The sequence below is a fragment of the Procambarus clarkii genome, chromosome 64 (genome assembly GCF_040958095.1).
Source record: "Procambarus clarkii isolate CNS0578487 chromosome 64, FALCON_Pclarkii_2.0, whole genome shotgun sequence".
NCBI lineage: Eukaryota > Metazoa > Arthropoda > Malacostraca > Decapoda > Cambaridae > Procambarus > Procambarus clarkii.
In genome coordinates, this window is record NC_091213.1 from 2,441,831 (window position 1) to 2,454,980 (window position 13,150).

Below are 13,150 nucleotides of genomic sequence, written 5' to 3' on the forward strand. Positions count from 1 at the left end.
TAACAAGCGGAAAATAGGGTCAGTTACGGTTTGTGTTTCCAGGGATGGAACCGCCTATCCGCCGAGGCCGTAAATGCCAAAACTCTGCTGAACTTTAAAATCCAGCTTGAAAAAAAATCACCAGGGCAAATGGGGGGGGGGGCTTTGACAAGCTACCGGCTTCCTGTCCTAATCGAGGCCACTAGTATGTTAGTGCCCTCAGGTAAATCCATGTAAATTTACATAGACACAGGCTGCCTGTGCCCCGACAAAATAATATAATTGGCTAGAAAAGGCTTAAGTAAAAAGACTACTGTATATACTCTCTATGTGAAAGTCAAAAAACATATTACAATATCATACCATGAACAAGAACATGAACAAAAGTAACATTAATATTGTATTATCATTGTTATTGTCTCATTTGCAGGAACGTGTTCGGATTTTCAAAGTCGACTTTAGGATCGAATTATCACGGGGAGAAAATAAAGTACGTTCTTATCAAAATGTTCAACAACACACAAAATTAATACAGGGCTGTATTTTTTGTGTATATATTTGATAATAGAGAGATTAGAGGAGGAAAGGTTGAAGTGTGGGCGTGTGGGCGAGGAGCTCAAGCAGACGACGTTATCAGCCAGGGTCTGGTGGAGGTGTTGTCGTTCTCAGCTGCTGCTGCTGCTGCTGTGTTGTCGTCACCTGCTGAGTCGTCGTCAGCTGCTGCTGCTGAGTTGTCCTCAGCTGCTGTGTTGCTGAGCGAGGCCTTGTATCTCATGTCTCGTGTCTCCTGTCCAGGTGAGGCTGTGTGTGTGTCATGTCTGTCGTCGGGGACCTCTAGAGGGTGGGTCGCAGGGGTCGGCACTAGGGGGTGGCTCGCAGGGGTCGGCACTAGGGGTGGGTCGCAGGGGTCGGCACTAGGGGTGGCTTGCAGGAGTCAGCACTAGGGGTGGGTCGCAGGGGTCGGCACTAGGGGGTGGCTGGCAGGGGTCGGCACTAGGGGGTGGCTGGCAGGGGTCGGCTCTAGGGGTGGCTCGCAGGGGTCAGCACTAGGGGTGGCTCGCAGGGGTCAGCACTAGGGGTGGGTTGCAGGGGTCGGCACTAGGGGTGGCTTGCAGGAGTCAGCACTAGGGGTGGGTCGCAGGGGTCGGCACTAGGGGGTGGCTGGCAGGGGTCAGCTCTAGGGGGTGGCTGGCAGGGGTCAGCTCTAGGGGTGGCTCGCAGGGGTCAGCACTAGGGGTGGCTCGCAGGGGTCGGCACTAGGGGTGGCTCGCAGGGGTCGGCACTAGGGGTGGCTCGCAGGGGTCGGCACTAGGGGTGGCTCACAGGGGTCGGCACTAGGGGTGGCTCACAGGGGTCGGCACTAGGGGTGGCTCACAGGGGTCGGCACTAGGGGTGGCTCACAGGGGTCAGCACTAGGGGTGGCTCACAGGGGTCAGCACTAGGGGTGGCTCACAGGGGTCGGCACTAGGGGTGGCTCACAGGGGTCGGCACTAGGGGTGGCTCGCAGGGGTCGGCACTAGGGGTGGCTCGCAGGGGTCGGCACTAGGGGTGGCTCGCAGGGGTCGGCACTAGGGGTGGCTCGCAGGGGTCGGCACTAGGGGTGGCTCGCAGGGGTCGGCACTAGGGGTGGCTCGCAGGGGTCGGCACTAGGGGTGGCTCGCAGGGGTCGGCACTAGGGGTGGCTCGCAGGGGTCGGCACTAGGGGTGGCTCGCAGGGGTCGGCACTAGGGGTGGCTCGCAGGGGTCGGCACTAGGGGTGGCTCGCAGGGGTCGGCACTAGGGGTGGCTCGCAGGGGTCGGCACTAGGGGTGGCTCGCAGGGGTCGGCACTAGGGGTGGCTCGCAGGGGTCGGCACTAGGGGTGGCTCGCAGGGGTCGGCACTAGGGGTGGCTCGCAGGGGTCGGCACTAGGGGTGGCTCGCAGGGGTCGGCACTAGGGGTGGCTCGCAGGGGTCGGCACTAGGGGTGGCTCGCAGGGGTCGGCACTAGGGGTGGCTCGCAGGGGTCGGCACTAGGGGTGGCTCGCAGGGGTCGGCACTAGGGGTGGCTCGCAGGGGTCGGCACTAGGGGTGGCTCGCAGGGGTCGGCACTAGGGGTGGCTCGCAGGGGTCGGCACTAGGGGTGGCTCGCAGGGGTCGGCACTAGGGGTGGCTCGCAGGGGTCGGCACTAGGGGTGGCTCACAGGGGTCGGCACTAGGGGTGGCTCACAGGGGTCGGCACTAGGGGTGGCTCACAGGGGTCGGCACTAGGGGTGGCTCACAGGGGTCAGCACTAGGGGTGGCTCACAGGGGTCGGCACTAGGGGTGGCTCACAGGGGTCGGCACTAGGGGTGGCTCACAGGGGTCGGCACTAGGGGTGGCTCGCAGGGGTCAGCACTAGGGGTGGCTCGCAGGGGTCAGCACTAGGGGTGGCTCGCAGGGGTCGGCACTAGGGGTGGCTCGCAGGGGTCAGCACTAGGGGTGGCTCACAGGGGTCAGCACTAGGGGTGGCTCGCAGGGGTCGGCACCAGTGGTTGTCATTACAGCACTGAATTAGTTTAGTTTTATATATATTTTACCCCATATAGTATAGTATTGCGATACATGGTTTACCTAATCAGATGGATACTACAAACGGGTGTTCCGATGTGATAAGGTAAACCATGTATCACTGTACCATGTATGTTGATGTAAACAATGTGACAGTCTCGAGGTATAGCTTGAGAGCGTACCTGTGGTCCCTCTCGAACCCATTGTTATTATACAGTATCAACAATAATATTGTGTTGTTATAAGTTTATATATATAATAAAATCAATGATGTCAATATCAATAATATCAATTAGTTGATGTTTTGATAATAAAGTTGATATTGATAGTTTAGTTCAATTATTATGCACCCCATACCCATCTTGTGGGTGGTAGTGGAAAGGGTTACAGAGGCACATAATGGGCTCAGGGACTGAACCCCACAATTTATTTAGCTAAGCAAGTTACAGTCTTGATGAGTTACAAAATTCAATGCACATCGTCACATCAACAATGGGCTCGAGACCCACCACAAGTACAGTTTTTATTTTTTATTTTTATTTATTTAAACAAGAGTTCTTATATTCCTGTAAAGCCAAGCCAATAGTACGTATAGCATTTCGGGCAGGTCCTTAATCCTAATTTTCCCCGGAATACGACCTGCCAAATCGTTTAACAACTGGTACCTATTTTACTGTTGGATGAACAGAGGCTACAGTTAAGGAATTGCGCCCAGTAAATCCTCCCCGGCTAGGATACGAACCCAGGCCAAAGCGCTTACGAAGCGCCAGGAGAGTATTTTACCACAGCGCTGCAAGGACTGTTTCTAAATTACGCAACTGACATGTGGAGAGCAAGTTTCGCAATTTATATGTTTATCCTATACACTGCACCCCCCCCCATTCAGTGGGGAGCTATGGATAGGTTACAATCACCCAGTTACTACCTACCGTATGTGGGCCTGCACGCCGCTCCAAGCAACAGCCTGGTGGACCAAACTCTCGCAAGTTGGGCCTGGCCTCGGGCCGGGCTTGGGGAATAGAAGAACTCCCAGAACCCCATCAAGCAGGTATCAAGTAGGTACAGTTATAATAATATTATCATAACCTACAGTTATGATATTGATATAATATAATATTACCTAAATACCTAATTGATGGGTACCTAATTACCTAAATAAAAATTATTATTATTATTATTATTATTATTATTATTATTATTATTGTTGATATAAGTTGATGTAATGTGACGTTGATATAGTGATATACTGTAATTGTTGATATAAGGATCACAGTAGTACAGTCGAGTTCGTTCTCGACTCTTGTTCAAGAATTCTGTGTTTGAATCCCGAGCGAGACAGAAATGGTTGGGCTCATTTCCCATCACCTCATGCTCCTGTCTGCCTAGCAGTAAGTAGATACTCAGGAGCTAGTCAGCTTGCTGGTCGGCCGAGCGGACAGCACGCTGGACTTGTGATCCTGTGGTCCCGGGTTCGATCCTGGGCGCCGGCGAGAAACAATGAGCAGAGTTTTTTTCACCCTATGCCCCTGTTACCTAGCAGTAAAATAGGTACCTGGGTGTTAGTCAGCTGTCACGGGCTGCTTCCTGGGGGTGGAGGCCTGGTCGAGGACCGGGCCGCGGGGACACTAAAGCCCCGAAATCATCTCGAGATAACCTCAAGATAAGATAAGCTTGTTGTGGGTGTTCAGCACCTTATTGGAATCTGACCCAACTGAAGGTTAACCCATGTATAGGATTTCAGAAATGTGCAACTGTGTTGGAACAGATGAGTGCCCAAAGAAAACTGTTGAAACAATTTTGATAACTTAATAAGCATTAATTATTTATGTCAAAAGAAAGATGGAAATATAATCTATACTGTACAGTATATAGAACCTCTACCAGAAGAATAGTTTAAGTAAATAGTTTGTTAAAATACTTACTATTTTTATTAAAGTTCATCACCTAGATGAAGGACCTGCCCAAAATGCTATTCTTGTAGTAGTCAAATTTTGCAAGAATGTAATGCTTTAACACCAGTGTTATGTAGTCTCATAACCCAGTGGACCTTTTGTATATAAATAAAGTATATAAAACCGAAGGTATCAGTAAGTTTAATCAAATTTGTTTTTTTGTCGCTTGCCACACTCTAAGCCTGCATAGAATGATTGACCAAGCAGTGAACTCTCTCAGAACAATGGTTATTTCATGTACATGCATTAATTTATTTATTTATTTATTTATGCATATACAAGAATGTACATAAGGAATGTGAGGATACAATTATGGTAATTACAGTCTTGTAAAGCCACTAGCACGCGCAGCGTTTCGGGCAGGTCCTTAATCTAAGAATAATAATAAATGTAAATGTTTTATGTCTGAAAGACAGACGTACAAATTTTATTTTAAATTCTTTACCATGGAGATATTTAAAGCTCGAGCAAAGATACATGAACATTCTTGGTACTCGAACTTAATTTGTTCCAGAAGGCTGTTCAAGTGCCAACCTGTTTGAGTACCGAACAATTTTTTTCCTATCAGGAATAATGTAAACTGGATTGATCCATTCTAGACCCAAAAAACTATGTAGATATTTTTTACTTGAATTTAACTTTAACACTACAAGCCTATCATGTATAAATCATATAGAAAACCTAAATGCAATAAATAGGGAAATAAATGCAAATTGATTCTCGGTTTACCTGTCGTTTTTAAGAGAGTTGAGGGCGTTTGTGGAAGGTGGTGAAGAGGAGGAGAAATGTTATTGTTTGGCAGGGGAGTTCCCCCTGTCCAGTGATATTTGTTTTTACCAGCTTTTTAAAATGGTTTTTATAGTGAGACATAGCATTGTTATTTAAAAGGTTTAATAACGTGGTTTGACACAGCTAGGGACATCATCCCTTCCCTTCTCCTCTGAAAACAATTCCTCAGCTGCCGTGTGTTGTGACACACATTTGTAGGGTTGAATGCTGAGCAACCGGTCGACTAAAAGGAAGTGTCGACTAAAGAGTGCCAAACTGTTCGAGTTCGGAGCCATTCCAGTGCCGAGATATCGCTGTTCATATTATCATAATAGCTTCCAGTGTCTTGTAGGTCATGGAGTATTGAAGCCTATGTACAAGCCAATATATTTTGATGTAATTAACATATACATTAATAAAGCCTAGAATATTATATGCCCCCAGAAAAATGGAGAATCAGTATAGTTATTGAGTGTCATAGGGAGTGTCATAGTGGTGTCATAGGGTACTCTGGTGATGGAGGGGTGTCATAGGGTGTGTGTGTCATAGTGTGTCATAGGCTGTAGTGGGTATGTGGGCCTGCGGGCCGCTCCAAGCAACAGCTGGTGGACCAAACTCTCACAAGTCAAGCCTGGCCTTGGGCTGGGCTTGGGGAGTTGAACTCCTAGAACCCCTTCAAGCAGGTATCAAGCAGGGAATATTGCTGAATTTACCAGAATTTAACCTGAATTTAGCTAAGGGCCACTGTCTTGGTGGCCTCGACAAGAACAGGAAGCTGGCATCTAGTCGAAGGTCCCCCTCCCCAGTGTCTTGATGATTTTGTCTAGCTGGATTTTTAAATTTAACAGTGTTTTGGCATTTTTGGCTTCAGTAGGTAGGCAGTTTCATGGGTTTGTAACTACAGGTATTAGTGAAAAAAGCATGTGTTTTCCGTCCTCCATTGTGGTTTATTGAGTTTGAAACCATAGCTTCTTGTTCATGTTTATCGGACCTTTTGAAGAATTGGTCTGAAAGAAGAATTTCCTTTACCTTTTTTTTCGCAGTTCAGTTGTTGCTCTGGGTCTTTGCCAGATTGGAGTCATACAAGGAAAAGCTAGTCCTTCTGGCTCCTTGGTTCCTGCTCTTCTTGCTTGGTGTCCAAACCAGGGAATTTTTTGCAGCTCTGTCTTTTTTAGTATTGATCCAGTAGCATACCTTGCTAGTTCAGAGAGTTCTTTGGCTCCTTGCATCTGGACTTTGTGATGCGTCTCTCTCTCCATTTCTCTGGCAAGCGATTGGTTGAGTTACTGGTGTTCCACCTGTGTTTGTCCTTGAGGTGGAAGTATGACATTGCTTGGCACTTATTTGACCTATTTCTGTCCCCTCCATCATCTGCTGGGTTTCTGCTGGGTTGTGCTTTCCATTCTGTTTTGGTTATTTCTTGGCCAGCACCTAATACAATTGCTTCATAACATCCAGCATTGGTGGAGCTGTCATTGTGCCCATGATGTTGGGATATATGCTCTGCTTGCAGCTGTCTTGACCAATGTGTCCTGGGCTGACATTCATGCACGGGGGTTTTGGAGGCCTAATGGAGTCTTGGCGGCCCATTTTCTGGTCACTGTTCCTGGGCCAAATCGTTCCTCTGTTGCCTTGGGTCATTTCTTTCGGCTGGTTGTCTCGCCTTTGCCATAGTACCTGCCGTCTCTCCTTTGTATATATGTCTCCTGGTATGTCCTTTGGGTTTTTATCTGGTTAGCTTCAGGGCACAACAAGCGACTTTCCCAAAAATCCAGCATCAAATGTAATGATATGCCTCTTTCTGGATGAGCTCCAGTGATTGTTTGGCACCCTCCCTCCCTACCCGGATCATTGGTTTGTGGTTGTGGGTTTTCACAGCTGCTCCAGAAGTGACTTGGGAGTGTTGGGAATCTTTGGGGGCTCTGGGCTTCCTGGGTGTTGGTAGTTTGGTACTATGTAATGCATTTGAGCTAGTTTCAAGAGTGTCACTCATTTGTTGACATAGTTTAGGGGGACCATGTTCTGGCTCTGGTCCCACATATGCCATAAAGAAGTCCACATCTGATGTGACCTAGTTGTTAGGAGCAATGTCAGTAAGAGAGCTTCAGGAAGCTACAGGGGCTCATCCAGAGAGAGATACTTCAACACATTCAGTGCATGTATTTTTTGTTATTTTACTGGACTGCATGAAATGACGGTTTTTAAAAACTTGTATGTACAGTATATGATGGACTTTACTCAAATATAATTTAGCAAGGTTAATTCCCATTAATCCTTGTGCCCTCTGCATTCTTAGCATTTTGTTGAACACTTGCATTACATTCTTTTTGTGCTATATGAACTTTTGAAGTTAAATTTATGTATCATTGCACATCACAAGCATTCTGGTCTTCGAATGTGTTCTAATTTGTGACCTGAAAATGGAGTGAGAGTTATGTATTAATGTAATGCCTACACAAACATTTATAAAAAAGGGTCGTGATAATACAGTTGGGTTTGGTCTTGTTATAGTGTGTGGGCTATTAGTGTACAAAGAGTGTACAGGGAGTACTACCTAGAGGGGGTTAGGCCCAGCCCAAAGAGAATTTCCCAGGGTAGTTCTCAAAATTAGATATAAAAATAGTTTGCAGTTTAGGTGCAGATGCCTAATCCTAGTGAAACGGGGGGATAGTAAACTCCAGTTAAAAACTTACATTATTCATTAAACGCTATACACCCCCAAGTACGTCGCAATACTCTACCATATCTACTTTACGTTAATTCTCAGACTTCACATAGGCAGGAGATAAGATTCACATAATAGCAACTAGTGGTAAAGTCTACGATCCCTTAAGGGGCAACTAGCCATTCACAAGTTGTTCATGACTTGTTAGGCCAAAGCTGGAATATGCAGCGGTTGTATGGTGCCCATATCTTAAGAAACACATCGACAAACTGGAAAAGGTGCAAAGACATGCAATTAAATGGCTCCCAGAACTGAAGGACTAGAGCTACGAGGAGAAATTAGAGGCATTAAATATGCCAGAACTAGAAGATAAAAGAAAGAGGCGATATGATCATTACTTACAAAATAGTAATGGGAATAGATAAAATTGATAAGGAAGAATTCCTGAGACCTGGAACTTTAAGAACAAGAGGTCATAGATTTAAACTAACTAAACAAAGCTGCTAACAAAATATAAGAAAATTCACTTTCACAGAGTGGCAGATGGTTGGAACAAGTTAGGTGAGAAGGTGGTGGAGGCCAAGACCGTCAGTAGTTTCAAAGCATTTTATGACAGAGTGCTGGGAAGACGAGACACCAAGAGTGCAGCTTTCATCCTGTAACTACACTTAGGTAATTACTTTGAACAGAAGGGTGGAATGTACTACTGTAATATAGAGTGGTACTTACCTTAGTAATAAAGCCTTGTGAAGTTAGAATAGGAGGTAAAAATGAAGATGCCACTCAAGCTGACCGGCCCCAACTGTGCTCGGGTGAGAATAAACACACACCACTACTTGCACCCCAGCGTTCTGGGTCCTCGCTCGGCCCAACTAATCCTCCAGTAAGCACTTACTCAAACTCTAATACAATATTTAATTGCCGCTAATCAATTCTTAGTATAAATATAAAATCCTAGCTTTTCAATACACTGCACAACATATCACCAGAGTGTATCTAGATGGGAGCATCAAGTGGTCTTGTGTCTGGCAACTAACACAGCCCATCTTTACAAGCCAAAATGTCTAGCTATTCCAACAGTTATAGAAACATTCCTTTCTTAAACCAAGCCTGCATAACTAGCTCTATACTTTCCATAATATAAGTCTCAACATATTCTCACAACAATCATGGCTTATCACATTAAAATATATATAATCTAATGGTCCCTCACATTCTCTATATAAACAATAGGTATACAAATCCCATAAGATTCTGGCTCCCATATACAACAAAGCGGTCAGGGCCGTAACAGGTCTTGATTCACAATTGGGAATCTAGGGTTCTAATCCTGAGTGGGACAGAAATGGTTGAGCATGTTTCCTTTCACCTAGTGCCACTGTTCACCTAGCAGTAAATAAGCACCCGGGAGTTAGTCAATGGTTGTGGGGTTGCATCCTTGGGAAGGTCAGTACTGTAGTTTGACCAAAGGGGTCATTGATATAAGCCTAATGTCCACGACAACAAAATGAATCAAACTTAAAATATTAGTTATTGTATTATATAACAGTATAATAAACAATTGCTTTTCTTCTACAGCTGAGCCTCAGATTTGAAAGAAATAGTCATCGGTCCACTTCACAATTTACCGACAGTTCAGACGCTGGGTTGCTATGACAGACCACACTGAAGACAATGATCCTTTCGAAGAGGATATTGTTTTCGATGAAGCTGGCTTATTGGGTGGAAAGATGCCACGGTCTCGTCAGCAATCCACAGTGGGATTTTTACCAACATTTATGCTGTTTATTAGGACAGTATTCCTGTGTACGGCTTTTGTTGGATTGGTAAGTGATTTTAATGTGTTTCGTCAAGTACAGTACATGGTTTTTGTTGAAATGTTAGGAAAGCGAGGTGCAGCCGGGTAAATGTGAGCAGGTTGTATTGGTTTGCTCTGAATGTAAGTTACTTTATTACAACATTTGGACTAGTTAATATAATAAGGAAATTTAATCCATTTCTTGCAGGTTTGGAGCTAAAAGAACTTTTTCCCCACATTTATCTTTATTGATTTCTGATAAAAAAAAAATAGAATGTAATGAAGTGCCTCTTTCTGGATAAACCTCAGTGACTCCCTGAAGCTATCTTGCTGAAATTGCTCCGTGCAAATGGATCACAACGGATGTGGGAATTCTATTTGATCGGAGACAAAATCTGACCCCTCCTCGCAGAGGCACAGAAAGCGAGTGACAAATCACCACCACGTTGGGAAAGCATCTAGGAAGCTAGCAAAGCTTTACATACAACTGGAGCATTAACATAGACCAAGTCCTCGAAACTGCCAAACAACTCTGCAAATGATTCTCAGAAAAAGAGAAACATTAAAAGTTAGTGAAACACTGTTCTGAATGCCACACTACCAGGCAGCCGGACTTCCGCATGCGGCCATCTTCCATGATCTGGACACTGGAATTAACGACCAGCACATTGATAAATCAATTAACTTAGTAGGGAGGAATGGAGTTGGGATCTACCAGACATCATCCAGAGAGGGGCATTTCATTACATTCACTAATGTTTTCTGGATGATGCCCCCCTCCCCCTCCCAGGGGGAGGGGGGAGCTCTGGACCCCCAGTGCCAGCTACCCAAGTCATCCAGTTCGATAGCTAAGCATTAAAAAGAAAACGGAATCGCCGATCAAAGGGAGGGTTGCCAAGGAGCATCCAGGGGTCATCCAGAAAATGGGGTGTCATTACATTCAGTGCTGGTTTCTGAGGGGTAGCCAATACGGATTTCTGGAGCTACGTCACCAAAGATAAGGAATATAGGGACTTACCCCTGGAGGTGGATGACATTCGCTCCTTAATTCGAAGTGGAGACAATGGGCTGCAACCTGGGACCCAAAGCCACGCACAGACAACTAGGACCAGGAATGTTGACGAGATAACGCACGACCAGGACCCTGTTCAACCTCCAAAATCCCCGTGTCCGAATGTCGGCCAAACGCTAAAGCAGCAAATTTCCTAACGTCATAGGCATGAGGATAGACAGCAAGCTGGCTAGACTTGATAATCCTGCAGACATCCTGGGAGACCTGAACCCTGGAATAGGGAATGAGGGAAACTGGATCAACCCAGAGCACATTCCCCAGCCACAAAAACTGAAGCATGCAGGTAACGACGAAGAGCCGCAACCGGACACAACACATGATGTACCCCTGGCCTGACCAACCAAGCATTAATGACCCAAGGGGCCCACTGGAAAGCAGTCGTCTTGTTCTTCAGAAATGAAGGCGACGGCTGTAACCGAACTAACCTACCACCAGGACTGATGGAGCAGAAACCCCTGCGCCGGAGTAAAGCATGAAGCTCCCCCACCCGACTCCCAAAGGCCAATGCCAACAGAAAAAGAGCCTTGGAGAAACAATCCTGAACCATGAACTGAGGAGAAGAGGGATAGGAGAGCACCCTGTTCAAGGATCAGGGCTGGCCTTGTGAGCACTGGTCACAAAACTCCAGTCGAGAAATGAGGCATCCATGAACACATCAAGAGAGGGCTCGGGTAGGTGTCACAACACTGAACCCCGAAAAACCCAAAAAGGAAGATGGCGATGCAGCAGCCGATGAAAGGCCCTCCTGAGGCCGAACCCAGCGATCGCAAGAGAGGCGGAAGGGAGGACCCCGAAGAAACCAGAACATACCCTGAAGCCAGACCCGACCAGGCGGGTAAACTAGCACGGCAAAGTTCAGACTCCTGCACAACTGCTCGAGCAGCTGCTGAGTGACCTGGGAACCCCATTAAAACAGGCTGAAGGTGGGACTGCAGCCAGAGCAAAATCTCAGGAGGGAGAGACAAGGAAGCGGTCCGAAAGTCCCACACATGACCCAGCCAGGTCCGAGCCTGGGATCGAACCAGATGGGACTTCCTCCAGCTCACCAGGAACTTGAACAGGCGAGCTGGGAAAGAACCACACTCCTGGCGAACAGATAAGCAGACTGGCTGGGAGCCCATATCAACCAGTCGTCGAGGTACGCCAGAACACGAACCTCTAGCAAATGCAGACGGGCCACCATGACCGAGTAAGATGCGTGAACGCGTGAGGTGCCAGATTCAAGCCAAAGGGAAGGCAACAAAAGTGGTAAGCCTAATGCCCCACCACAAAACCTAACCAGTCCCTGAACCCCAGATGAATAGGAATGTGCCAATACACTTTCTTGAGGTCCAGGGACACCATCCAGGCACCCGGCTCCAAGAGAAACTGGACCTGAAATAGTGGTCATCCAAAAGGAGGGGCAAGGAATCCAGGGGTTCAGACTGGACAAGTCCAGAATGAACCACAGATCTGCACAGTCCTGTTTTGGCACTGAAAATAGGCAGGAAACTCGCCTGAGTGATGGGTTGTTTCAACCTTGCCCAAGCGCACCCACTCAGAGATGACTCGACGAGTGTGGGGAAAAAATGCTGGATTGCGAGCCGTGAACCCCCCCCCCCACCCACAGGTTGGTGTAGACGACCTAAAATGCCCACAAATCGTGGGACCAAGTGTGAGCCTCCACCCCATTACCCCATCAATGGTACAAACTGCAAAAAGGCCGACTCCCCTTGCGAGAAGCCAGCTGATGAGCAGAGCGATCACTGAGCCAATCAGAGAACGTCTGCTCCAAAACTGGCACCAAAGGCCCACCTCAACCAGCAGAGCCCTGAGCCCTGGCACGACCCTTCCGAGAAGGCCAAGAATGGCCACCGCAGAGAACCAACAAGTCCGACATGGGATGACAACTAGACAAAGCCGCCTGCAGAAACTGCTTGACCGCAATCTCTGCAAACAGCAACGGACAAAACGGGGACAAAACCTAAGAGCCAGGGGCCCCAGCGGATTCCAAAAGAAGAGAGAGCACAGCCTGATGGCACGCAAGGCGAGAAACAAAGAACAATCACGCCTCCTTGATGCACGTGCCACCAAGGTCAGCGCACCAGACGGAGGCCTGGCACTCAACGCCTCCACATCCTCCTCGAGCCAGGACGAAGACGGCCCAAGAAGAGAAAAGAAACGCAAGACCAAGGACAAATACTCAAGGTCACTCAAATCCTCAGTGACCAAGGATGCCGAAAAGAAAGAAACCTGCACGTGCAACTGCATAAGGCCAATGTCCCGAGGAAGCACAGGGGCGAACATGCATGGATTAAGATGCTCAAACTCTTTCCCCAGGTAAACCTGCGGAACAATAAAAGTTTCTCGCTAATCAAGCGTGCGGGTCCGACAGAACCCATGCCACACC

The 13,150-nt window shown here is 47.2% G+C and overlaps 1 protein-coding gene across 2 annotated transcripts in view; it reads left to right on the forward strand.

The window, feature by feature from the left end:
• The first annotated feature begins 483 nt into the window (after positions 1-483).
• Positions 484-13,150, forward strand: part of LOC123768909 (sodium-dependent glucose transporter 1) — a 39,545-nt gene continuing 26,878 nt past the window's right edge. The window contains exons 1-3 of one of the 2 annotated variants that reach the window (XM_069309071.1): positions 484-774; positions 8,427-8,563; positions 9,470-9,717. In XM_069309071.1, the coding sequence (XP_069165172.1) occupies positions 9,544-9,717 (174 nt within the window). In that variant the 5' untranslated portion in view covers positions 484-774; positions 8,427-8,563; positions 9,470-9,543. The remainder of the gene's footprint in view (positions 775-8,426; positions 8,564-9,469; positions 9,718-13,150) is intronic. The other variant, XM_069309070.1, reaches the window with a different exon arrangement.